Source organism: Gadus macrocephalus, chromosome 23, assembly GCF_031168955.1.
Source record: "Gadus macrocephalus chromosome 23, ASM3116895v1".
In the NCBI taxonomy this organism is placed as follows: domain Eukaryota; kingdom Metazoa; phylum Chordata; class Actinopteri; order Gadiformes; family Gadidae; genus Gadus; species Gadus macrocephalus.
Window position 1 is genome coordinate 12274761 of NC_082404.1, and position 20842 is coordinate 12295602.

General features: G+C 42.6%; 3 protein-coding genes and 1 long non-coding RNA gene across 4 annotated transcripts in view; 2 read left to right on the top strand and 2 right to left on the bottom strand.

The window, feature by feature from the left end:
- The window catches only part of LOC132452694 (receptor activity-modifying protein 3-like), a 28247-nt gene extending 12790 nt beyond the window's left edge, over positions 1–15457 (top strand). The window contains exons 3-4 of the mRNA XM_060045430.1: positions 6230–6392; positions 13755–15457. Of these exons, the coding sequence (XP_059901413.1) occupies positions 6230–6392; positions 13755–14010 (419 nt within the window). The 3' untranslated portion in view covers positions 14011–15457. The remainder of the gene's footprint in view (positions 1–6229; positions 6393–13754) is intronic.
- LOC132452695 (uncharacterized) overlaps positions 1–20842 on the bottom strand; it is a 75553-nt gene that overhangs the window by 11730 nt on the left and 42981 nt on the right. The gene's annotated exons all lie outside the window — the stretch shown is intronic.
- On the bottom strand, positions 63–5749 carry LOC132452691 (uncharacterized). Its single transcript, XM_060045426.1, has 9 exons — positions 4999–5749; positions 4391–4549; positions 3276–3870; positions 3078–3154; positions 2746–2935; positions 2454–2575; positions 2131–2359; positions 1897–2043; positions 63–1822 (listed from the first exon to the last, which is right to left on the bottom strand). Exons 1-9 carry the CDS (start codon positions 5305–5307, stop codon positions 1572–1574), a joined length of 2079 nt encoding a protein of 692 aa, XP_059901409.1. The 5' UTR covers positions 5308–5749; the 3' UTR covers positions 63–1571.
- On the top strand, positions 423–1310 carry LOC132452693 (P2X purinoceptor 7-like). Its single transcript, XM_060045428.1, has 2 exons — positions 423–850; positions 1006–1310. Exons 1-2 carry the CDS (start codon positions 423–425, stop codon positions 1184–1186), a joined length of 609 nt encoding a protein of 202 aa, XP_059901411.1. The 3' UTR covers positions 1187–1310.

The following is a 20842-nucleotide window of genomic DNA, read 5'->3' on the forward strand; positions in this document are numbered from 1 at the left end:
TTTTGAACATTGAGCCCCCTTTCTGGTTTGTTTAGGCTGAAATAGAGTGGGTGACACCGAAATTTTAACTATTAGTCCTTTCTCGGGTATTTGGCTCATTTTGAATCGCTCCTGCCTCCTTCACAATGGTTGTCTATGTGCATACACCAACCTGTCATCCCAGCAACCCTAAACGTTCGTTTTCGAAAATGTGCAAGTAACCGAGTGGTTAGTGGCATTTGTGAAGTTTAAAAAAAAATTATCGGCGCAATATATGGTTTCTGTCGTGTTTTATTGCACATTTATCGCCAGTTGATTTCAGTTGGAAGACTCATTACTGCTCGTTGATATTACTCCGCCGAACCGGAAAGGTGGGCTGTTTACGTTGGTTTGAAATCTTGTACCGTGACTTGAGCACCTCGGATTAGGGAAAATCATTGAAAATGGAATATGAAAGGTGGCTTCTGGAGGACGCACTCGATTTTGAGTTTGACGGCAGAGGATATCTGTATGAACCAGAATACACCCAAGAGGAGCTACGGGAGATGGAGGCCAGGGCTACGGAGGCGCCTGAAGCTCCGGCTGAAGCGGTCCCCAGGATCGCGGGAAATTGGTGGTGTGCCTGTGGGAAGTGCAGGCAGATGCCGACGGAGCACGAAAGTAGGTGCTGCACGGAGTGGGACCTTGTCGTCACAGCTGGTATGGCCAACCTCAATGTCTCGGTCGACGAGACTGTGTCGCCCTGCATCTCTCTAAATGAAGTGCGCCATCTCCTAAATAAAACCGTGCTGGAGACTTTCTTCTGGGTCCCTAAAATTAACTGGAAGAAACGCCCCACACCCGAAGGACCGAATGGCCAACTGTCAGATAGGTAAGCTACATTGATGTAATGTATTTCATATTCAGATGCCAATTTGTATAATTCGCATGTATCTCGACTATAATGTTTTTGAAAACGGTGCCACCGTCTCATTACTAGTAGTTACTGACCCAGTCTTTGCTCTATCCATGTTTTGTTACCCTCAGTCAATACCGACTTGTGGCTTATCGAGTCATTCTGGAGTGGGCCCTCAAAGGTCAACCACTGGGACGAGGAAATCGCCTTGCATTACCCAGTTGCGTGGTGTGGGCTGTTAGGAATGCGTTCCCATCCCCCACTGGACAGTATGCTGGGTTTAAACCCAGTGAGATAGAGGAATTATTCTGAATTCATTATTTTTATTCTTATTCCAATGTATATCTTACCCTTCTGTTCCTACCTTCTGTTCCTACCTAACTGCATTGCGTTTACTTTTTAATTTCTTCTCAATAAAAAAACTTTTGTTCAAAAATCGTTGCAGTTTTATTTAGAAAGTGCACTAGTGTCTGTAGGCCTAAACATGTTTTCCTAATGGGTAAAGGTAGACATAGGCCGACTGTATTTACAAACACATTTACAACACTACCACTTGAACACCCTACACTTCACTCTTTATGCTGAGGAACCAAGCCTAATACTTTTGCTCTTGTGTAGCCTACTGTACAATAAGGGGTAATAAAAGTGATTCTGATTCTGACATATAAACAAATTTACAATCTGGATCCTTGGTTTTTCAAACATCAGTGTGGCGAGGGAATCTGGATTGATGTTTCCTGATTAAATCTTCCTTGGGGGGTCTCTCCTTAGTGGCAATGTTTGCAGGCCGCTGGACATGTGGAATGTCTTCCGGTGTTCTTTCCTCCCTTCTCTCCAACACGAGTTTCACAAGGTGTTGTGTGAAGTACTGACTAGTAGGCTCATAGATCTTCTTGGCTACCCATTCCTTGCTCTGTTTTGGGAACACCATACTGTATCTTGGAAGTCCTACACAGAGAACATTATTTCTTAGCCAAGTTGTGACAAACACATTTAGGGGCTTACTTATGAAATCTCAATACCTTCTGAAGTCTCTGTCTGCTGTCGGCCGACATTGTAATTGTTGTCCAGGATGGCTAGTTGTGTTCGGGCTACCATGGTGTCGTACCGAAAATGCAGTCGTTTCGGCAGATATTTTAGCATAACGTTGTGGTACACTTCCAAAGATCCTGTAAATTAAAGTGTTTCATTAGACATTGAGAGAGTGACTACATAGGTTGAAAAGTTGCATAGATCTGTTTCATAATGCTATATACCTGTATGTTTGAAGCGAGTCATCTGCTCAAGGTCTTTCAGAAGTCTTTTATCTTCAACAATATTCCGTAAAGACTTGAACACTTGAGACTCTGGCTGGAGCCATCGCTTTGTCCTTTGCTGATCTGGGTTGAGAGCAGGGTGAGGGCATGCCCACTTTCTTCCATCTTGCTCCCATGTGTGCTCCCCACAGATGTGGTGGAGGACTGAGGTCCACCGTCGCTTCAGTTCCTACAGAATATATTACATTTCAAGACTATTTGATAATCTTCTGACGGGATTTCAGTGCAATCTTTATACATTCTTTATGCATTGGGGTTATTACCTCAGCACTCTCACCACAAGATGAGCATGAGAACCAAAAGTGATTGAGGATCGCCCGAATCCAGCCCTGCAGGACCTGATTTTCCTTTTTGTTGGCGAGTGCTACCAGTTTTTTCTTTATGCCTGTGTAATAGTAATGAAACACATTACCACAAATGTGGGTGAGCCAAATGTGAAGGTTCTCCTTCACAGTACAAGATATGTGGTCTTGATACATGGAAGGTCTATCAGGTTATGATTTGATGAGTCATTGAGTCAATCACAATTTACATTGTTTTGATACAACTATTTACCTTTTGATACATGCCAAGGATCAAATTCATGGTGAACATTCTGGAATTCCTCCCTCATTATTTTCCGAACTGATGTGGCCCGGTCTGTAGTGATGAGGTCTATATCTACTCCTTCATTGAAAATGAGATGGTTGAGGCCCCTCCTACAGCCTTGGGACTCCATGGCAACTGAACTGCTAGCTTCCGTTACCTATTGACGAAAGAGAATAGAAATGAATGAATTAGCAATAGCAAAAAAACAAATACAATACACCCACTGAATAATGCTTTATCTATACTCTGTCACCCAGAGTATAGTTTCACAAATCGGACAAGCAGCATTTTAGTTTTACCTGTAGTAGTTGAAAGTGAATGATCTCATTACTGGATAGAAGCTGAAACGAATAGGTGGAATACTTGCAGCTGTAGCCTGTAGAATGTAATAGCGTGACAACATGTGAGTCCTCCTTACTATCCAGAGGAAAACATTTCCAACAGTCTTACAATCCATACCTCCATGTTATTGTATTAAAGAAAAAAAACACACTCACCTGGTGAGTCAGACCTGGCATCTCCACACAGCTCTATGGACTCGCCTTCAGCCTTTTGTCTAATAAGTCGCCTAATGAGATTCTCATGATGATCCTTGTATGCAAAGTGTACTACTGGAATAAGGTAGTCGGATTGGATGGAGTAGTACTGCGATTTCTTCAAGAGTTGCAAGTTTAGGATGCTGGCCCACTCGTGTACTTCAGTGAAAGTTGTTCCAGAGAAAAGCGTAGCAGCAGAAACAAGCAAGTTATTCTGTGCCATTCCTCTTGCATCAGGACATGATGCCCACTTGCCATGATGATTATTCAAACATGTCCATTCAATCTTTAGTTGGCTGCCTGTAGTTGTCACTTTTTTATCAGTGATTTGTGCGGCACATATATGGCATGTTCTAAACAGTTGCATGATGCTAGACTCGTTCACAATCCATTTTCTTTCATCCCACTCCCCTTGCTCTTCTGAGGCACTTGAACTGGAGGTTTCACTTGAACTTGACTGTTGACTGAGGCTGAAGCTCATGTCTTTTGGGTCATCCTCAATGACTGAGGAAATGCTTGTGTCCATTTGAAGCATCTCAGTTTCACAATCATCTGGCTGTTGAAAAGTGAAGCAAAGGAATACTTACAATTATAGTGATAACTAGAAAATGCATTTCCTGCAGAAAATGTGCTGTAGTGCAAAGTGAGGTTGAAAATATGTTTTAATAAAGCCACATAGATTATTTAAGACATAAAGAAACGTATGTCTTAAATCAAGTGATGGGGTTTGAACAAAAGTTCAAAAGTCTAAATGGAGTAAACAATGTAAACATTTGAGAAAATGGAAATGGTTGAAAACAAATAGAGTGACAGCTGAATGAAAAGCGCAAAGCATTGCTAAAAATGCAGAAATGTAAAATAAGTGTGTGTGTGTGTGTGTGTGTGTGTGTGTGTGAAAGAAAGAAAGAAAGAAAGAAAGAAAGAAAGAAAGAAAGAAAGAAAGAAAGAAAGAAAGAAAGAAAGAAAGAAAGAAAGAAAGAAAGAAGATACAATAGTTGAGCGCTGCATGCAGCACTCACCTAATAAACATTGTATCACCACAAGTAAGGTAACAATATAGTAACAATATAACTTACAGATAGTGAGAGCCTCTCCCTGATCACAGGGAAAGCAAGGTAACTGCCAGATAAGGACTTCCTTGGGGATTTATTGGATTGGTGAGGCCGTGGCTGTGGACTGGTGAGGACCAAGGATATGCTGGAGGTAGAAGGCTGGTCCACCACACCGCCAACAGCCTGTAACAAGTTGCAAAACACAACATCTCATCAACATTACTGACACAAATATTGTTGTTATGGCTCAGACTGCCATTTGAACGGTGGTTCAAGCGATTATGTTATGCATGGTCGCATATATAATAATATAAGATATATAATATGGGCTATAGATATCTATATATTATATATCACGGCCAAAATCACGGCCGTATGATGCCCATGTCTGATCTAACCTCTGTGGATACCCCATCAGCTCTCTTTAGGAGACGTTACGATCAAAAAAACATTTTAAAAACGCTATTCTAGGTCAAAATACTAGTAGGCCTATAGACTAACTTCAGAATCATCGTCAAAAACATCAAGCAGCAACAACGAACTCGCTGTTTTGGTCCGTGTAACCTTCAGTTCTAGTCAGATGTTCAACCTAAACTAATCATAAACATAACGTTGTACATGATCTAGCTTACCCCGAGGTCTTTTTCGTCTAGCGTTGGTCCACAAAGCGTCGGTACAGCTGCCCTTTTCAGATGCAGTCTCTTCGGACACTTCTTTCGATGACTTGTTGATTTCAGGTAGTCCTCAGGCCGAAAGTGAAAGGCGCAAACGCGATGGTCGGCTTCCCGAAGTACATTTACTGGGGTGTTTATGTCGAACCCGAGGAATGAAAGCCACAACTTTCTGACTCTATGACTTTTAGGTGTGTTGAGAGGAAGCCGATGACAACTCCTTTTTCTAGAGATCTTCCCGCAGTTTCTGACCGCACAAATTCTTCCCATAATCGACTGCACGGTAACCACAGCTGATGCCTTGGTTTTGAACTCGACAGAAAATGAAGTTGAACGTCTTCTTCTTATTATTATTATATATTATATTAGTTATATATATATATATATATACATATAGACCTATATATATTATTATTATGCTTCTTCTTCCTCTGGAATATTGTCGTCAACAGGTGGTCGAACTGTGTAACCAGCTGTGTAACCATGGTTACACAGCTGGTTACACAGCGAGCGGAAGTTTATATGCGGTTGTGAGGTATCTGAAAAAATAGTTCCAATTAGCAACTAACACGGATATAAACCATATATTGCGCCGATAATTTTTTTTTAAACTTCACAAATGCCACTAACCACTCGGTTACTTGCACATTTTCGAAAACGAACGTTTAGGGTTGCTGGGATGACAGGTTGGTGTATGCACATAGACAACCATTGTGAAGGAGGCAGGAGCGATTCAAAATGAGCCAAATACCCGAGAAAGGACTAATAGTTAAAATTTCGGTGTCACCCACTCTATTTCAGCCTAAACAAACCAGAAAGGGGGCTCAATGTTCAAAATACCGGAATTGTCCTTTAATCAAATTCATCCATCCATCCGTTTACCTTCGATCCATTTACCCAATCTATCCAGCCATTACCTCTTTCATCGAACCAACCAGCCATTTATCATAACCCCTTTCATCTCTGCATCCCTCCATCGATCCATAACTCATTCCACCCCTCACTCCACCCTTGCATCAATCCATAACCCTATATGCATGCATTACTATTCCCTCACGGTTTCCAAACAGCTACTCACTCCGTTAACTAAGAGACATACCTGTCCATCCATCCGTCAAGCAGCCTCATGATACTCCCTCTCTCTCTCTCTCTCTCTCTCTCTCTCTCTGTCTCCCCCCGGCGGTCTCTCCAGAGGGGGATACGTTCAACCTGGTGCCCACCCCCCCCCGGCCCAAAATGGCACTCTGCAATGAGACCCATCTGCTGAGTCAGACGGAGATCTGCGGGGAGCGCTTCAAACAGGACATGGGGCACATCGCTCCCAAGAACCTTTGCAACCTCACGCACTTCATCAGGTATGTGGTGGTGAAGGGCACTGGGGACCTGCACTGTGGGCTCCGCAGGCCGGCCTGCTTGTTTTTGTGAACCCTGTCCCTTAACCTTTTACGTTTGATTTAGCCTTCTGCTAAACTTTTTTTTTTTTAATAATTTTTGCTTTGCCTTTGTTTTATTACTTCAACTTATTGTATGTTTGCTTTAGGTTTTTGCTAAATCTTCATCCTCTAGATCTTATCTTATTATTTCATTTTATTGTATGACAATGTTTGTATGTGAAGCGCTTTGAGTCTGCCTTGTGTATGGAAAGTGGTATTTAAATAAAGTTGCCTTGCCTTAAGCGCAGTTTCAATCTCAACAAGCTTCCTCTTAGAAGGAAGAGATTAAAAGCAAACCCTCGGTTTACTAAGATGACTAAAACACTGCTCTGCCATTTGGTGGGCAGGACACAGTGTTCTGCCAGCACAATTGATGGCAGCATGGAATTTTTTTAAGTTATTGTTTAAAGGAACACAGAAAACAACCTCACACCTGCTCTCAGCACTTGTGATGAGTTATGGGGATCCTGTGCCATCTGACAGCACCGGGGTTTTCTATATTCAGCATTATCTTCCCTCCAATCCACAGATTTTAATTTGTACCACACTCTAAGGGACTGACAGGCGCCACTGTGCAACATTAGCACGAACGGAAGTTTGTTCCTGAGATCAACGGCGGGGATGCTGTCAGAAACCCTCTCGCCCCGTCTCCCTTATCTCTGTCCTGGGAGCAAAACAGGAGGCCCCGAGTTCCTTTTTCATGTTCAGGAAGCACAGAGTTCAATAAGAATCGGTGTAAAGTTACACCAAAGCAATTCATCCACTCTCTTTACACGCTCTCAATCTCTCTCTGCCAAATTCAAATTCGCAGCGATGATTCCGAATCACTCTGCTGCTCTTCCTCTCACTCGTCTCTCTCTCTCTCTCTCTCTCTCTCTACCTCTCTATTCTTTCCCGCCTTCTTTTCTGACTCTTTCTCACACTCTCTGTCTCTGTCTTTATTTATCTCTATTCTCGCTTCCCCCTGCCAGCCTCTCTTCTCCTTTTTTCTTAATTACGTTGAGTCGGAGTTGCTCGGCAGCAGAGAGCGGGGGAGGCGGACAAGTAGTCGATGGTAGTTGAGACAAGAGTGATGAAAAAAAACATAACCGCAAAAACACTCACCGAATCAAAACAACACTAGTGGTTGGTGGGCGCCGTGGTTGCTTGTTTAAAAGGAAGAAGTTACATGAGTGTTTGTCTCAAACTCAGCCTTTTTTATTTGTAGGGGGTAAAATTATGGTAAACCCTGAACCGTTTAGATGCCGTTCCTCTCTTTGAGAACCACACAGTGTGTTCTTACTGCAAAAGGCTACCAATGTAAATAGGAGAGAACGCTAGATATTTGATGGATAACTTTTGTTTGAGTCACAGTGCTGTGCAGAGCGATGACTTTGTTTTTTCTTGTGCTTGAGCACACTGTCCTTGTAAGTGTGATCTTGATGTAGAAAGGGGATGTAGATGGACTGATGGAGTATGCGGATGTCCGAGTGTGAAAGATGTGTGTCTGTTTGTTGCACTCTTACCACGTTGACATGATATCCGGGTGTTCTGTACCCTGATCCTGTATTGCATGCTTAGACTTTATAATATATAATAATATACATATGTTAGGAACTCGAATCGCTCTCTGTCTGGGTATTCCCTATGGATCCTAAGGATTGGGATGAGTATGAATTAAGCAGGGACAGATTTGCATTAGTTTCAGTTAACATTATCTTCAATTACATGTTGTCGTACGTCTCACTGAGAAGTAGTCGTCAATATTTAATAACGTTGTTCGAGTCACTCCCGAAGAATAATTAACTCAAGCTGCTCAACCCTATTCGACAAAACAGCCCAACAATATTGATGTAGATACATAAAACCAAATGTATTTCCAAATTAAAAAACATCATGAGAGTGAAAGAGAAAATGAGAGACAGAACTTCCTCCTTCTGCCCTAAATTCAGTGACTTCCTCAGACTGGTACGTGCCTCCATTTGTAAGTGTTTTGATATCTGAATTACCCAACGCTGCGGTGTATATCAGCAGATGGGGTGTTGTGTGCACATTTTGCGTGGGCGAGTCACTGGAGAGTCTGCTTGGTGATGAGCAGAGGACAGAGCAAAGGAGGGAGGGAGGGAGAGAGAGAGAGAGAGAGAGAGAGAGAGAGAGAGAGAGAGAGAGAGAGAGAGAGAGAGAGAGAGAGAGAGAGAGAGAGAGAGAGAGAGAGAGAGAGAGAGAGAGAGAGAATTTTTTTGCTAGAATGAGGTATGTGAGGACAACATTCATTTATTTTTTTAAACCGAGAGAGGGTGAGAGAGTGAATGATCTCAATATTTGTGTGAGCTTTGACCGGTTGGGTCAATTGTTATGACCAATGAAGTGCATTGAGTGGGTGTTTTTAAATGAGGAGCGAAGATGAGACGTCGTTGTGTGGTGAGAACTGATAGAAAATCGTAAACAACAACAATCGCCGGTGGGGAGAAGCCATTTTTCCATTGACTGGAAGCCTGCTTTATTTATTGTAGGTTACAAAAAATAAAGAAAATGGCGGCATTGTTGTTGTTATCGATTTTGTATCAGTTCTCACCACACAACGACGTCTCATCTTTGCTGCTTAAATGTCGGTATGTAATGGTATGGAGTTATTGAAACTTACTACGTGTAAAAAAGACTAGAAATTGAATGTTTATTGTTTATTAAGCCTCGAAAGTTGCACTGGGTGCCTTTAAGTGGTCTTATTCGCCGGAAATCTCAGTCTGTCCGGAAAGCACCTCGACTGCGGCTCAGCAGCAGATGTGCTTTTAAAGTCATTACAGTCTATTCCAGAAGATGCTAATGTACACTCAAATAGCCAATTATCATTTTAAGATTGGGGCTATTGACAGATGAACATGGGGAACATGGTTTGGGGTTGATAGGAGAAAACTTATTTTACATTTTAGATGCTTCATCAATGAAACATTCCACATTTTACTTCTATTCCTATTCCTTACGGGCACACATCATATTTCTGTGTGCCCATATCTAGCTTTTGGCCCGCATTTGTATGCAATCATGAATTGTGTCTGTATGTGTATCTGTGTGTCTGGTAGGCATAGAATTCCCACCATCCATTGCAACTGATGATACACCTTTGTTTATGATGCAAAATTATGTAAATAATGATTTAAAGAAGACCAGTTTGCTGCCTTGTATTCCATCGGGAAAATAGCTTCCACAGTCTGTTATTTCCCAGAGAGCCTCTATGTTGATCAACACTAGAGAACATCTCTGTAGACGCCGTTATGTACCCTCATTTCTTATTCTCCAGTGCCTCTCTCGCTGTCTCCCCCTGTCTGTCAATCTGTCTCTCTCTCTCTGTCTCTATGTCTCTTGTCTAGCTCTCTCTCTCCATCTCAATCATTGTGACAATGTATGTTTTCAAGCCATGGAGACATCCTGTCTTTCGTTGCGCTGCAGGCAGGCCCAGAGCGATTAGTGGGGACATTAAGCAAATCGAGCCAGAATTCAATCAACCCACCTGGCATGATTACCTGGGAGTTTTGCCCAGTTCCCCAATTCACCAAACACAATTATTTCATCCAGACACAATTGTGTGTTGGGTTTTTACTAGAGCTGTCAGTTAAACGCGTTATTAACGGCGTTAACGCAAACCAATTTTAACGGCGTTAAAAAAAATAACGCGCGATTAACGTAATTGATTTTTTTTTTTTCTTTGGCTCAAAACAAAGAAGCAGTAGCCTGACTGCTATGTTCAAATGACATTTGTTCAAAGCAGTCGTTTAATTGCACTATAGGCTCTTTTTTGTATCGTCCTGTTTTGATCAGTATATGCCAATGTTGTTATCAATAAAAAATCATTTGCACAAGGCAAGCCGATGCACTTCACCATGTTGATAAGAGAATTAAAATGAGAAGAATTATGGGACAAAAAAATCAAGGGATATTTAGCATAGAAAAAGAATTTGCGATTAATCGTGAGTTAACTATGACATTAATGCGATTAATCACGATTAAATATTTTAATCGCTTGACAGCTCTAGTTTTTACACACAAAAGCATTCAAAGATATATTCCTACAACTTTTTAATCATTTCATTTCAATATTTTTTTATTGTACCCAAGCAACACAACATTTTCTTGCAAGATAGGCGTCATTTTTGTTGCAAATGCGAATTTTGGATGGCTCTCCTTCGAAAAATCGAAAAAAAAGTCTAAGTAAATAAATTCTGGCTTTAGATTAAGATATGGGTGGATGGGTTTCTTGAGATGTCTTCAAATATGTTTGATGGCTGCGCTGAAAAAGTAACAAGTGAGTTTGCGCAAAAGTGAGGTTGCAGAGGTAAAAAAATCTTCCAAAATCCACGATTGTTGATGTTCTTAAGTTTCCATCAGATGGAACCATGCAATCTCAACAGAACTCCTCTACTCTCTTTGGGACTGCATGTTACAGCCATTTGGGGTCCATGTATCTATATAGACCCCTATAGACAGGGCCGGCGCTAGCCATTTGGGTGCCCTAAGCACAAATGTATTGTGGTGCCCCCCAAAAATGGACATCAATTCAGTAATTGTCAGTACGTTTCTCTTTATTTCCAAAATAACTTCAACATGTAATGTTTGCAAATAAATAAGAGGAATTAAAATCTTGATAAAAGACTACACTAATTGTGCATCAACAATAGCACCAAACATTTAAATATATAAAATAATACAGTGCCTACAGAGGGACACGTCTGCATTTCCTGGCTGCAATATCAGCAATCAGGTCATCATATGACAGTTTCTGAGCCACGTCTCGATTGATGCTGATGACGGCCAGTCCACTTAAACGCTCCTGCCCCATCGATGAACGCAGGTATGTTTTTACCTTTGCTGAAATCAAGCAGCATTTTTCTTTGACTTGATTCATGGTCTCAAACCTCTCCTGCAGTGACATTAAAGAAGAGTCCACAACACTATTGAAAAATGTGACCTCAAGCTTTTTAAGGGCATCATTGAAGGGCTCTTCAACAGCTTCATACGCAAACTGCCTTTTTGCGTGTGAGTCTTTTCTGCTTAAGCTCTGGTTCTATATTCAGGGCCTCACAGAGTTCCTTAGCAGTTGACACAGCCTCGTCAAACTCAGACTGTCTGTATTTGGTGAGGTTACTTTTGGCACTGTCAATGAGCCTAACAACAATATCAAGCTGCATGGAACTTGATTGAAGTAGCTTGTTCAACTGGTTTGTGATGGTAAGAAGTTCACACCACACAACAGAGCAAATCAAAAATCGTTACGAGGCACCGAAATGTGCGTTCTTATTCGATCTCATTACAACCGTTTACGTCAGAACCGGTTCCCTACTGGAACCGAGTTTCGGTGCTCAACCCCTAGTTACCAAGAGCCGTTCTCCATTCATCAACTCATTACTTTAAAGTATCATCTGTAGCATTACTTTTTCCACTACAGTACACAATTGTATACTCGTTGGTTCACAGTACACATGCTAGCATAACGTAGGCTACATAACAAACGCCAAATAAACGTCCTGAAATGCAGAAGGCCTATGTAAGTAAACTTGGCTAGTACTTGGCTGACGACTTCTGATGGCTAAAAGAATATAGGAGCTAACGTTAGTTTTTTGACGTTAACAGTAACGTTAACCCTGGCATGAGCATAGACATTCATACAAGGACTAAATGTTACAGAATTAGCAATTTTTATTTAAAAAAAATTCTGCCATCGACGTGTGTGCATCATCTCGATGTCTCTTCTTCTTTCTCTAATCCGCCCCAGACTCTTGATACCTTTTCGAGGCAATGTCCAAACACAGGTGTCTGCCGAACTTGAGAATGATGTCGAACATACCACTGGGATGTGGGGGAGGGGGGCACCAAGGGGAGAGAGAGAGGGCCGCACAGGAGACGCATCTTTTTCTCAAGCAAATGTTACTTTTGTATTGCTTATCTATTAACACGTTTTACACATGTTCATTTTAAATATATCGCGTTATTATGATTATTATTTATTTTTTTTGGTGCTCCCCCAGGCACTTGGTGCCCTAGGCGCAGTGCGTGACCTGTGTGTGCGGAGCGCCGGCACTGCCTATAGATACACCTATATACAGTATATCCCAGCCAATGGGCCTTTATTTGATTAAAACGACCTTTAAGCAAAGGTCTCTTTGAAAACAGCATCGGGACTGAGGTCAATGTCTAACCCATAAATATTGATGCTCTGACCCAGAGACGCACATACATTAAGAGCTTTAACCACATCCAGATGCAGGTTGAAGTGCCCTGTGTTCCATTAGCTTCTCAACTGTGTAAATACAATTAAACACTCAACCGATGTTACTGTACTGGAGAAGGGAGTGAGTGGGTGGGTGAATGAGGGAGGGAGGGAGGTAGGGAGGGAGTGATTTAGACAGACTGAAGGAAATGACCTGGAAAAGGTCAAGGAGGATACTGAAAGTGTCACTAGTAATATTTAAGTGTGTGTGTGTGCGTGTGTGTGCGTGCAGTGATGTGTTTTGTTTCCACAATATTTCTTGGATTGTATTTATTTTATGAAGTTACTGTTCATTTAATATATGATCCGATATCAGTTACAATACGATCGTGTAACTTTGTGTTAAGAAAAGGAGTAAGTTGAGTTGGATTAGTAGAGAATCTAGGAGCTGAGCCGAGGATAAAATTAACGACGTGCTGTTAGCTGATTGTCATTTTAGACAAGCAGCGCAACAGGGGCATTAAGCCGGAAATGATTGCACAAACAAGGGACGCACACACACACACACACACTGACAAACAAACACACACACACACACACACATACACACACACACACACACACACACACACACACGCTTGTGCACTCTGTTATTTATTTATTTTGGCTGATACAGATCAATAAACCACTGAAGTCTTTTTTGTCTGAGCAAGCGTTTCAGTATCCGCCACCCTGGCAGGCTAATGCAAAAATCCATAGCAAGCATATAAGAATGGCCCAAGGCCGGGTCAATTGCCAACACTATCAGATACGCTAACGATTTTTGGTTTGATTATTGACTTTGGTATTTGTTAAAAAAACAGGGAATGATTTTGAGGCTGCACTCCAAAAAAATAAAACACAAAAACGTTGTAAAATAAGTTGTAAGGGGGGACGAGGAATGTGTGAAACATATTTTTTGAAATAACACCATCACATCTCGAGAGCCAAAAATAGCAAACAAAAATTCAGAATAACCTCAGAAAAAACCCTTTTTTCTTTCACTGAAATTGTAATGCATCACCTATACTAACCCATCTCTCCCACTGTGCCCCCCCCCCCAGGCAGTACCACGAGTTCACCCAATGCACGGAGAAGGGGGCTGTGCGAATCCACTGCTACTGGCCCAACCCCTTGGTGGAGGGCTACATCATCCGCATCCACAAGCACTTCTTCTCCAACTGCAGCCTCGACCGGGTGGTGTGGCTGGACCCGCCCGAAGAGAAGCTGCTGGCGCTCATCCTGGTGCCCGTCTTCCTCACGCTGGCCATGATCGCCCTGGTGGTCTGGTGCAGCAAACGCAGCGACCTGCTGGGCTAGCCCGGGGGCTGGGGAGTGGGCCTTAGGGTTGGATGGATGGATGGATGGATGGATGGATGGATGGATGGATGGATGGGAGGGGATGGAGGGGAAGGTCCAAAGGCCAGGTCGGGTCTCTATGCCTCTTGCTCAGTCCACAAGCACACACCACGCAGCCTCCCGACTGGACCGGGAAATGGGTAAATTTTTTATTTTCTTTTTGTGGACTCAAATGGTAACACATTGGATTCTGGTGAGTCTCTGTAGTGAACTGAAGCCCCAGTGATTCCCCTCTGAACGCTTTCCCGATAAGAGACTGGATGATTAGGCATCAGAGGCGAGTCACGGACGGGGGTGGAACGCTACTGCGTGCAGCTCATGCACTCATTAATCACGGAACATTATTTGTGACCCTTCTGGAAGGTCGACCAAAGAGGAATTAAACATAAGAGAGACGGAGGTCTTGATCTTCATGACTGCAATCCTAGTAGCGCATTACTTTTCCAGAGGGTTCATTCATTTTTCTAGTGTTGTGCTTTTAACTTATCATTGCGAGTTTGCAAGTGGATTCATCCTGTTAAAAGGATTTTACATGTGTCTTTAATCCAAAGAGACTGAAAGTAGGCAAAGGTCACATCGAGATATTTCTGGATAATTGGACACCTCCATGGGGATAACTGTTGCAGGCAGGACATGAATAACCATCACAACTCATCTGACACATGGAATAAAACCTTCTTCTTTGCCCAAGGTGATACTCATTGACAAAAGGATCAAATCTGCAGAGAAAGAAGGGTTAAAATCGAATCTCTTACTACATGTACAGTTACCTTCAACTTTATCTTCTTCTTTATGAGCGCATTCTACTGTATCTCTCCTGTCCAGTGCATAATATATTCTGTAATATCCTGTTAACTATGATTGGAACTGCTATTTTCACAATATGCAAGGAAATCACATCCTTCAGCACTGATAATTACAATGTTTCAATGTTACAAGGTTTCGTCCAGCATTCAAGACATTTACAAAGAAAGTTATTGTCAAGAATTATTATTATTATTATTATTCATACTACTTATTCACATGTGATCCCCTGTCCAACCATTGTCATTGGAATGTGCGACTGAGCACAAAAAAGAGCTGATTCAATCTTCAGTCAATTAAACAAATCATTGACCTCATGAAAATGAGAGAAACGTCTATTCTTTGCAAACTCCAGAGGTGTATTGACACCAACCTCGGAACTTGTAAAAAATGCTAATAAATGAAACACACTTTTGCCAATTCTCAAAAAACTTAAATTGGATGCAAGTGCATGCTTTCCTTTCTCGGAAAAATCCTTACACCGCATTCATTCATTTCTATACAATTCCGTAAATTGCTATAAAATATGTACATGAATGTGCCGTTTGTACAATTGAAAGACGACTACTTCAAATTCAGAAATAAAGGCATGCAAATGTTGTCATTTTCAGGTCTTGCTGTTGAATTATTTATAGTTTAAGGGGACATATGCCCTTCAGTGTCGAGGCTGAATAACATTGAGCTGCTCTGAGTAAGGGAGAGAGGGAGAGAAATGACCTGCAAAATCTCACCGCTAATATGTGCATAGTTGATGCATGTTTGTATAGGAGTGTGTGTGTGTGTGTGTGTGTGTGTGTGTGTGTGTGTGTGTGTGTGTGTGTGTGTGTGTGTGTGTGTGTGTGTGTGTGTGAACGCAAGAGGCCCTGATGGTGAATATGTGTGTGTGATATGAGTTTGTGTTTGTTTGTTCAGAGGCTTTTTGGTTTGCCTTGCAAATAATAAACACCAGATCAGCCGATGTTAGCAACAGATCCGGAGTCAGACCATGTCCACCGCAGAAGTAGTCAGACAATACACAGAAAACAATACAGAGTAAACCCAGACGGCCACGGCAGTATCTCACCAACATGTCCAGTAAACAGAGCCGATGGCCCGAACAATAAAACCACGGCTGTCATAGGCAGGACAGTGGAAGCTGTCAACAACATTGTCAGACTCTAGTTTTCCAACGTGACCCCCAGCCAACAATCGAAACAATTTCTGTCTCCGCTTTATTTATTTCAGCACACAAACCTCAGGAAATGCCGGGACACGATTGTTGGTTTTAATAGTTTTCCTTATTATTTTCATTGTATTTTTTTTGTGCAAGAATAATAACAGTGGGATGGGTGTGTGTGTGTGTGGGGGGGGGGGGACAATAGGGCTTTGGGAGCCAGGGGGTGGGTCAAGTGGGGTTGAGTGGTCACAGTGGTGCCCCGTAAGGGTGGCCTTTCACATGGCCACACAGTCATGGAAGCAGGAAGGAAGTGGAGGTCTTTGTTTTTTATCTTCTTCCCCAGAGTTGACAGAAGAATACAGGGAAGTGGGTCCGACCAAGTGGTTCTGACCGAGCCTGGGGCAGGAAGGGAGACTTTGCCACACTACCTTGGAGGTGAGTTGGCGTGACTAAGGGGACGAAGGGGGGGGGGGGGCACATGGGAATGTGCGGAGGCTACATGTGGTGGAGGTGTCTAATTCAACACACACACACACAAACACACAAAGAAAACATGTGCACACACACACACACACACACACACACACACACACACACACACATACGTACACCCTCACGGTCAGAGGAAAAGTTTAAATTCAATCTATTTACTTCATAACTATTACCTGGAGAGCCCTTTATCATGCATATCATTTTAATCTTAGATATTACTTTTTTTACATAGAGGCCATTAGCGAGTAGTTAAGGGTTTGGGCATCTTGATGAAGGATCCTTACAGGTAGACTGGGGGTTGGGACTGTTATGTTGTTTCCCATGCCTAAGGGGTTGGAACTCAGACTCCTTCCCCTGGGAGTCAAAGACCCTGGAATACCTTGACTTTCCAGGTTATTCATTCATTCTAAAAATAGATATTGTAGTACTTTGTGTGTGAAAATACAAAGCTGAGCTGTCCCCTGAGGCAGATATAATGCCAACCATTTGACAATCAAGACAATAGAAGTTTTATTAACCCCGGCCTAGCCACATAAGACTGGATTTCAGTCTCTCTCGGGTACTTAGCACACACACACACACACAAACATACACACACACACACACACACCCACTCAAAGTACTAAATCCAAAATAGACCCCTCTATTTTTAACTTGCTGTGTACAGTGTGACTTGTCAATTACGGCATGGGTCACATGACATGTTTTTGTCATCTGATTTATGACCTCGCCACCATAGCAGTAATGGTATTCCATGTAACATGTTTGTTCAAGTATGATTTTATGTTGGGGGAGAGAGAGAGAGAGAGAGAGAGAGAGAGAGAGAGAGAGAGAGAGAGAGAGAGAGAGAGAGAGAAAGAGAAAGAGAAAGAGAAAGAGAGAGAGAGAGAGAGAGAGAGGGAAGAGTCCCAAGTGTGAACAGTGGAAGCTCAGAGAACATCTCATCCCACACACAGACATGCACACTCACAACCTTGACACACACACACACACACACATCAGATACAACCATACACACACAAACACATAAAAACGCTCGCAAACATACACACACAACCACAACCATATACACACATAATCACACACACACACACACACACATACAAACACACAAACACACACAACCATGGATACAACCATACACCCATAATCACACACACGCACACACACACACACACACACACGCTGCCTGCTTTCCCACAGTAAAAACGCTGCATATGACCTAAACAGGACATCCTCCCAAGGGTGCTTCACCCTGCCTGGTTCCCAGTGTCTCCTCTGACCAATCACTGCTCTCCTCTCTTCTTCTTCTCTTTCCGATCCCTCCACCACTACCACCGCCCCGCTGTCTCCTCTGACCAATCACTGCTCTCCTCTCTTCTTCTCTGTCTTCTCCCTCCAACACTAATACTCCTCTGCAGTCACGCGCAATTATCCCAGCCTCATAAATCTTCTCCACTCTCTTGCACTCTTCCTATATTTCCATCCCATCATCATTTTTCTCCCCCCGGCTCCCCTCCCCCCCTCCCCCACTGCCAAACTCCATCAATCGCAGTAAGTGTTTTTTTTTAAAGCCCTGGTTTTTTCCGGGGAAATGTTGAGCAAGCATACTTTTTCTCCCCCTTCACCTCCTTATGCCGGCAGATAGCTTAGATATTGTTGTTAAATAGGTTACCCTAGGGTGACTGTGTGTGTGTGTGTGTGTGTGTGTGTGTGTGTGTGCAATACAATACAATGTGTGTAGGAAGGGATTTCTTTTTTTCGCGTGGTAAAGGATTTACGTTAACAAAGCATGTTGGGTTTGACTCCATTAGAAGATAAAACCTTTTAAACGATGGTGAGGTGCAGATAGTTTAACCGTCTGAGAAGGTATGTATTATTATGCATGTGGATTGCTTAGGTTTTATTGTTAAAGCGATTACCCGTAGGCGAGTTTGTGTGTATGTGTGTGTGTGTGCATGCCTGTATGTATGTTTGTGTGTGAACGTGTGTACATGTCTGTCTGTGTGTGTCTGTTACTGTGTGTGCCTGTCTTTGTGTATGCTTGTGCATGTACGTGTCTAGGTGTGTGCATTTGTGTGTGTGCCTGTTTTTGCGTGTGCGGGCAGGTGTGCAAGTGTGTCCTCGTGTGTGTGTGTGTGTGTCGGTCTTGTGTATGTCAGTGCTTGTGTACAGTATGTGTATAGGAGGTGTTTTAGTGTCTGAGGGGACGGAAGGGGATTACAACCAGTGAATTATCCTCAGCCATCAGCACGCCCACCAACTCTTTAAGTGAAAGTATCCCTCGTCTACCCTCCTCCCTGCCAGTGTCAGAGAGACACCATCGGATTGCACCTCTATGAATTCTCTCTCTCTCTCTCTCTCTCTCTCTCTCTCTCTCTCTCTCTCTCTCTCTCTCTCTCTCTCTCTCTCTCTCCTCCGACTCTCTCTCTCCAGTTCTTGTCTTGGCAACTCCCCTCTCCTCTCTGTACTCCTCCTCCCTAAAGCCCCTGCATGGCAAATCACAGCCCAGCTGGCTTATGTCAGCACACACTCTCACATATGCACTTACACACACACACGCACGCACGCACACAAACACACATATTTTCTCCATACGCAAAAATTTATATAAAAGGCAGAGAATACTCCAAAAAGCTAATACGTGCACACACACATACTCACATTCACAGAGCCACACACAGGGACACACCATACACTATGTAATGTGATGCAGCACTTGAGCTAAGCCCAAGTGTTTCCCTACTTTCGTCAGGGAAACTTTGATCAATATTTCAGTATGTGCGTATCTATGTGTGTTTGTGTGTGTGTATTTTTGTCTATGATAGTCTATATTTGTCTTTGTCTAGGTGTCTACGTGTGTGTGTGTGTGTGTGTGTGTGTGTGTGTGTGTGTGTGTGTGTGTATGTGTGTGTGTCTGGCTACACGTGTGTGTGTTTGTCTATTTTAGTCTATATTTGCCTTTGTCTAGGTGTCTGTGTGTGTGTGTGTGTGTGTGTGTGTCTGTGTGTGTGTCTGTGTGTGTCTGTGTGTGTGTGTCTGTGTGTGTCTGTGTGTGTGTGTGTGTATGTGTGTGTGTGTGTTTGAATAAATCATTGCATACATAGTATCATCATACATCTCATGTATTTATTACTACTCTCCTTCTATCCTAGCCCCACTACTCACCATATTTCACAGCAGCTTAGCAGACAAACTGGTAGACACATCAATTAGCACAGCGAATGGTCCAACCAAAATGATCCCATCTGTTTGACACTTTTATGACTTTAATCATTCATGACTTTATTCTTCCTTCTTTCTTATGTCGTACCATTCTATTTCTAATATTTCCCGCTTGATCCAAGTGAGTCATTCATTAACCTCAGTCAGGTTGGTATTGCAAAAAAACAACCACCTACCGACCTCCCTATACCGAACGAAAATCAAAAATCTGATCAGAAGATTTATACAAATCACACTTGCTCAGCTTGGGCGAGGTCCGAGTTTGGGAAGGAGTTTCATGGATGTCATGGTAACAGAATAATAAGAAGAAGAGCGTCATACTCCGATAAAATCTACTTCATCATCTTTTTCAGTTGACCTTCATTTTAGAACACTATGCAAGCAAACATTGCACGATGTCCAGGTAACCACAAACACTGTCTGGCGTCTGTTCGCTTTAGTGCGCCAATACAAAAAAAAAAGACCTAATTTCAAACACCATCTCATCCGTATGCACATTTATAAAAAGGCTGAGTTCCGGCATTTTGTGTTCCAACAATAGAACGATAATCAGTTTGATTCTGCATCAAGGCACATTGGTGTTCCCCGAGGTGTTCTGTCACTGTGGTCGGGGTCTGCGTTGTGCTGACTCTGTTGGGCCGGGCTTAGGTGTCCCATCCTGCCCCACGCCACATTCAAAGGAGCCCGTTTTCTAAAAGCGGGAGTCACCCCCATGCTTTGCCTTCCTGTTTTTCGGGGGCCCTTATGCCTATAATACACACGCTGCCGTTTACACATACACATCCTCTGAATGTAACGTCTACCCAAACAGAGACGGCGGCACGCAAAGCTAGCATCCTTTACGTTAGCATGTTTACATGTGCGTTGGCACGCATGAGCACAGGTTCACACGCAGGCACGCATACACACGCAAGAACACGGACACACACACACACAAAAACACATAAACAAAGCAACATATATCTTCCTATGTCATCTCTTATGTCAACAACGACATATAAAAGTTGACAAATGTATGTGCTTTGCCGGACATAAATCTATAGACCCACAAATACACACAAACACACAAGGTATACAAGCACAAAGATATACATCTGGGATATTTATAGATGGCCA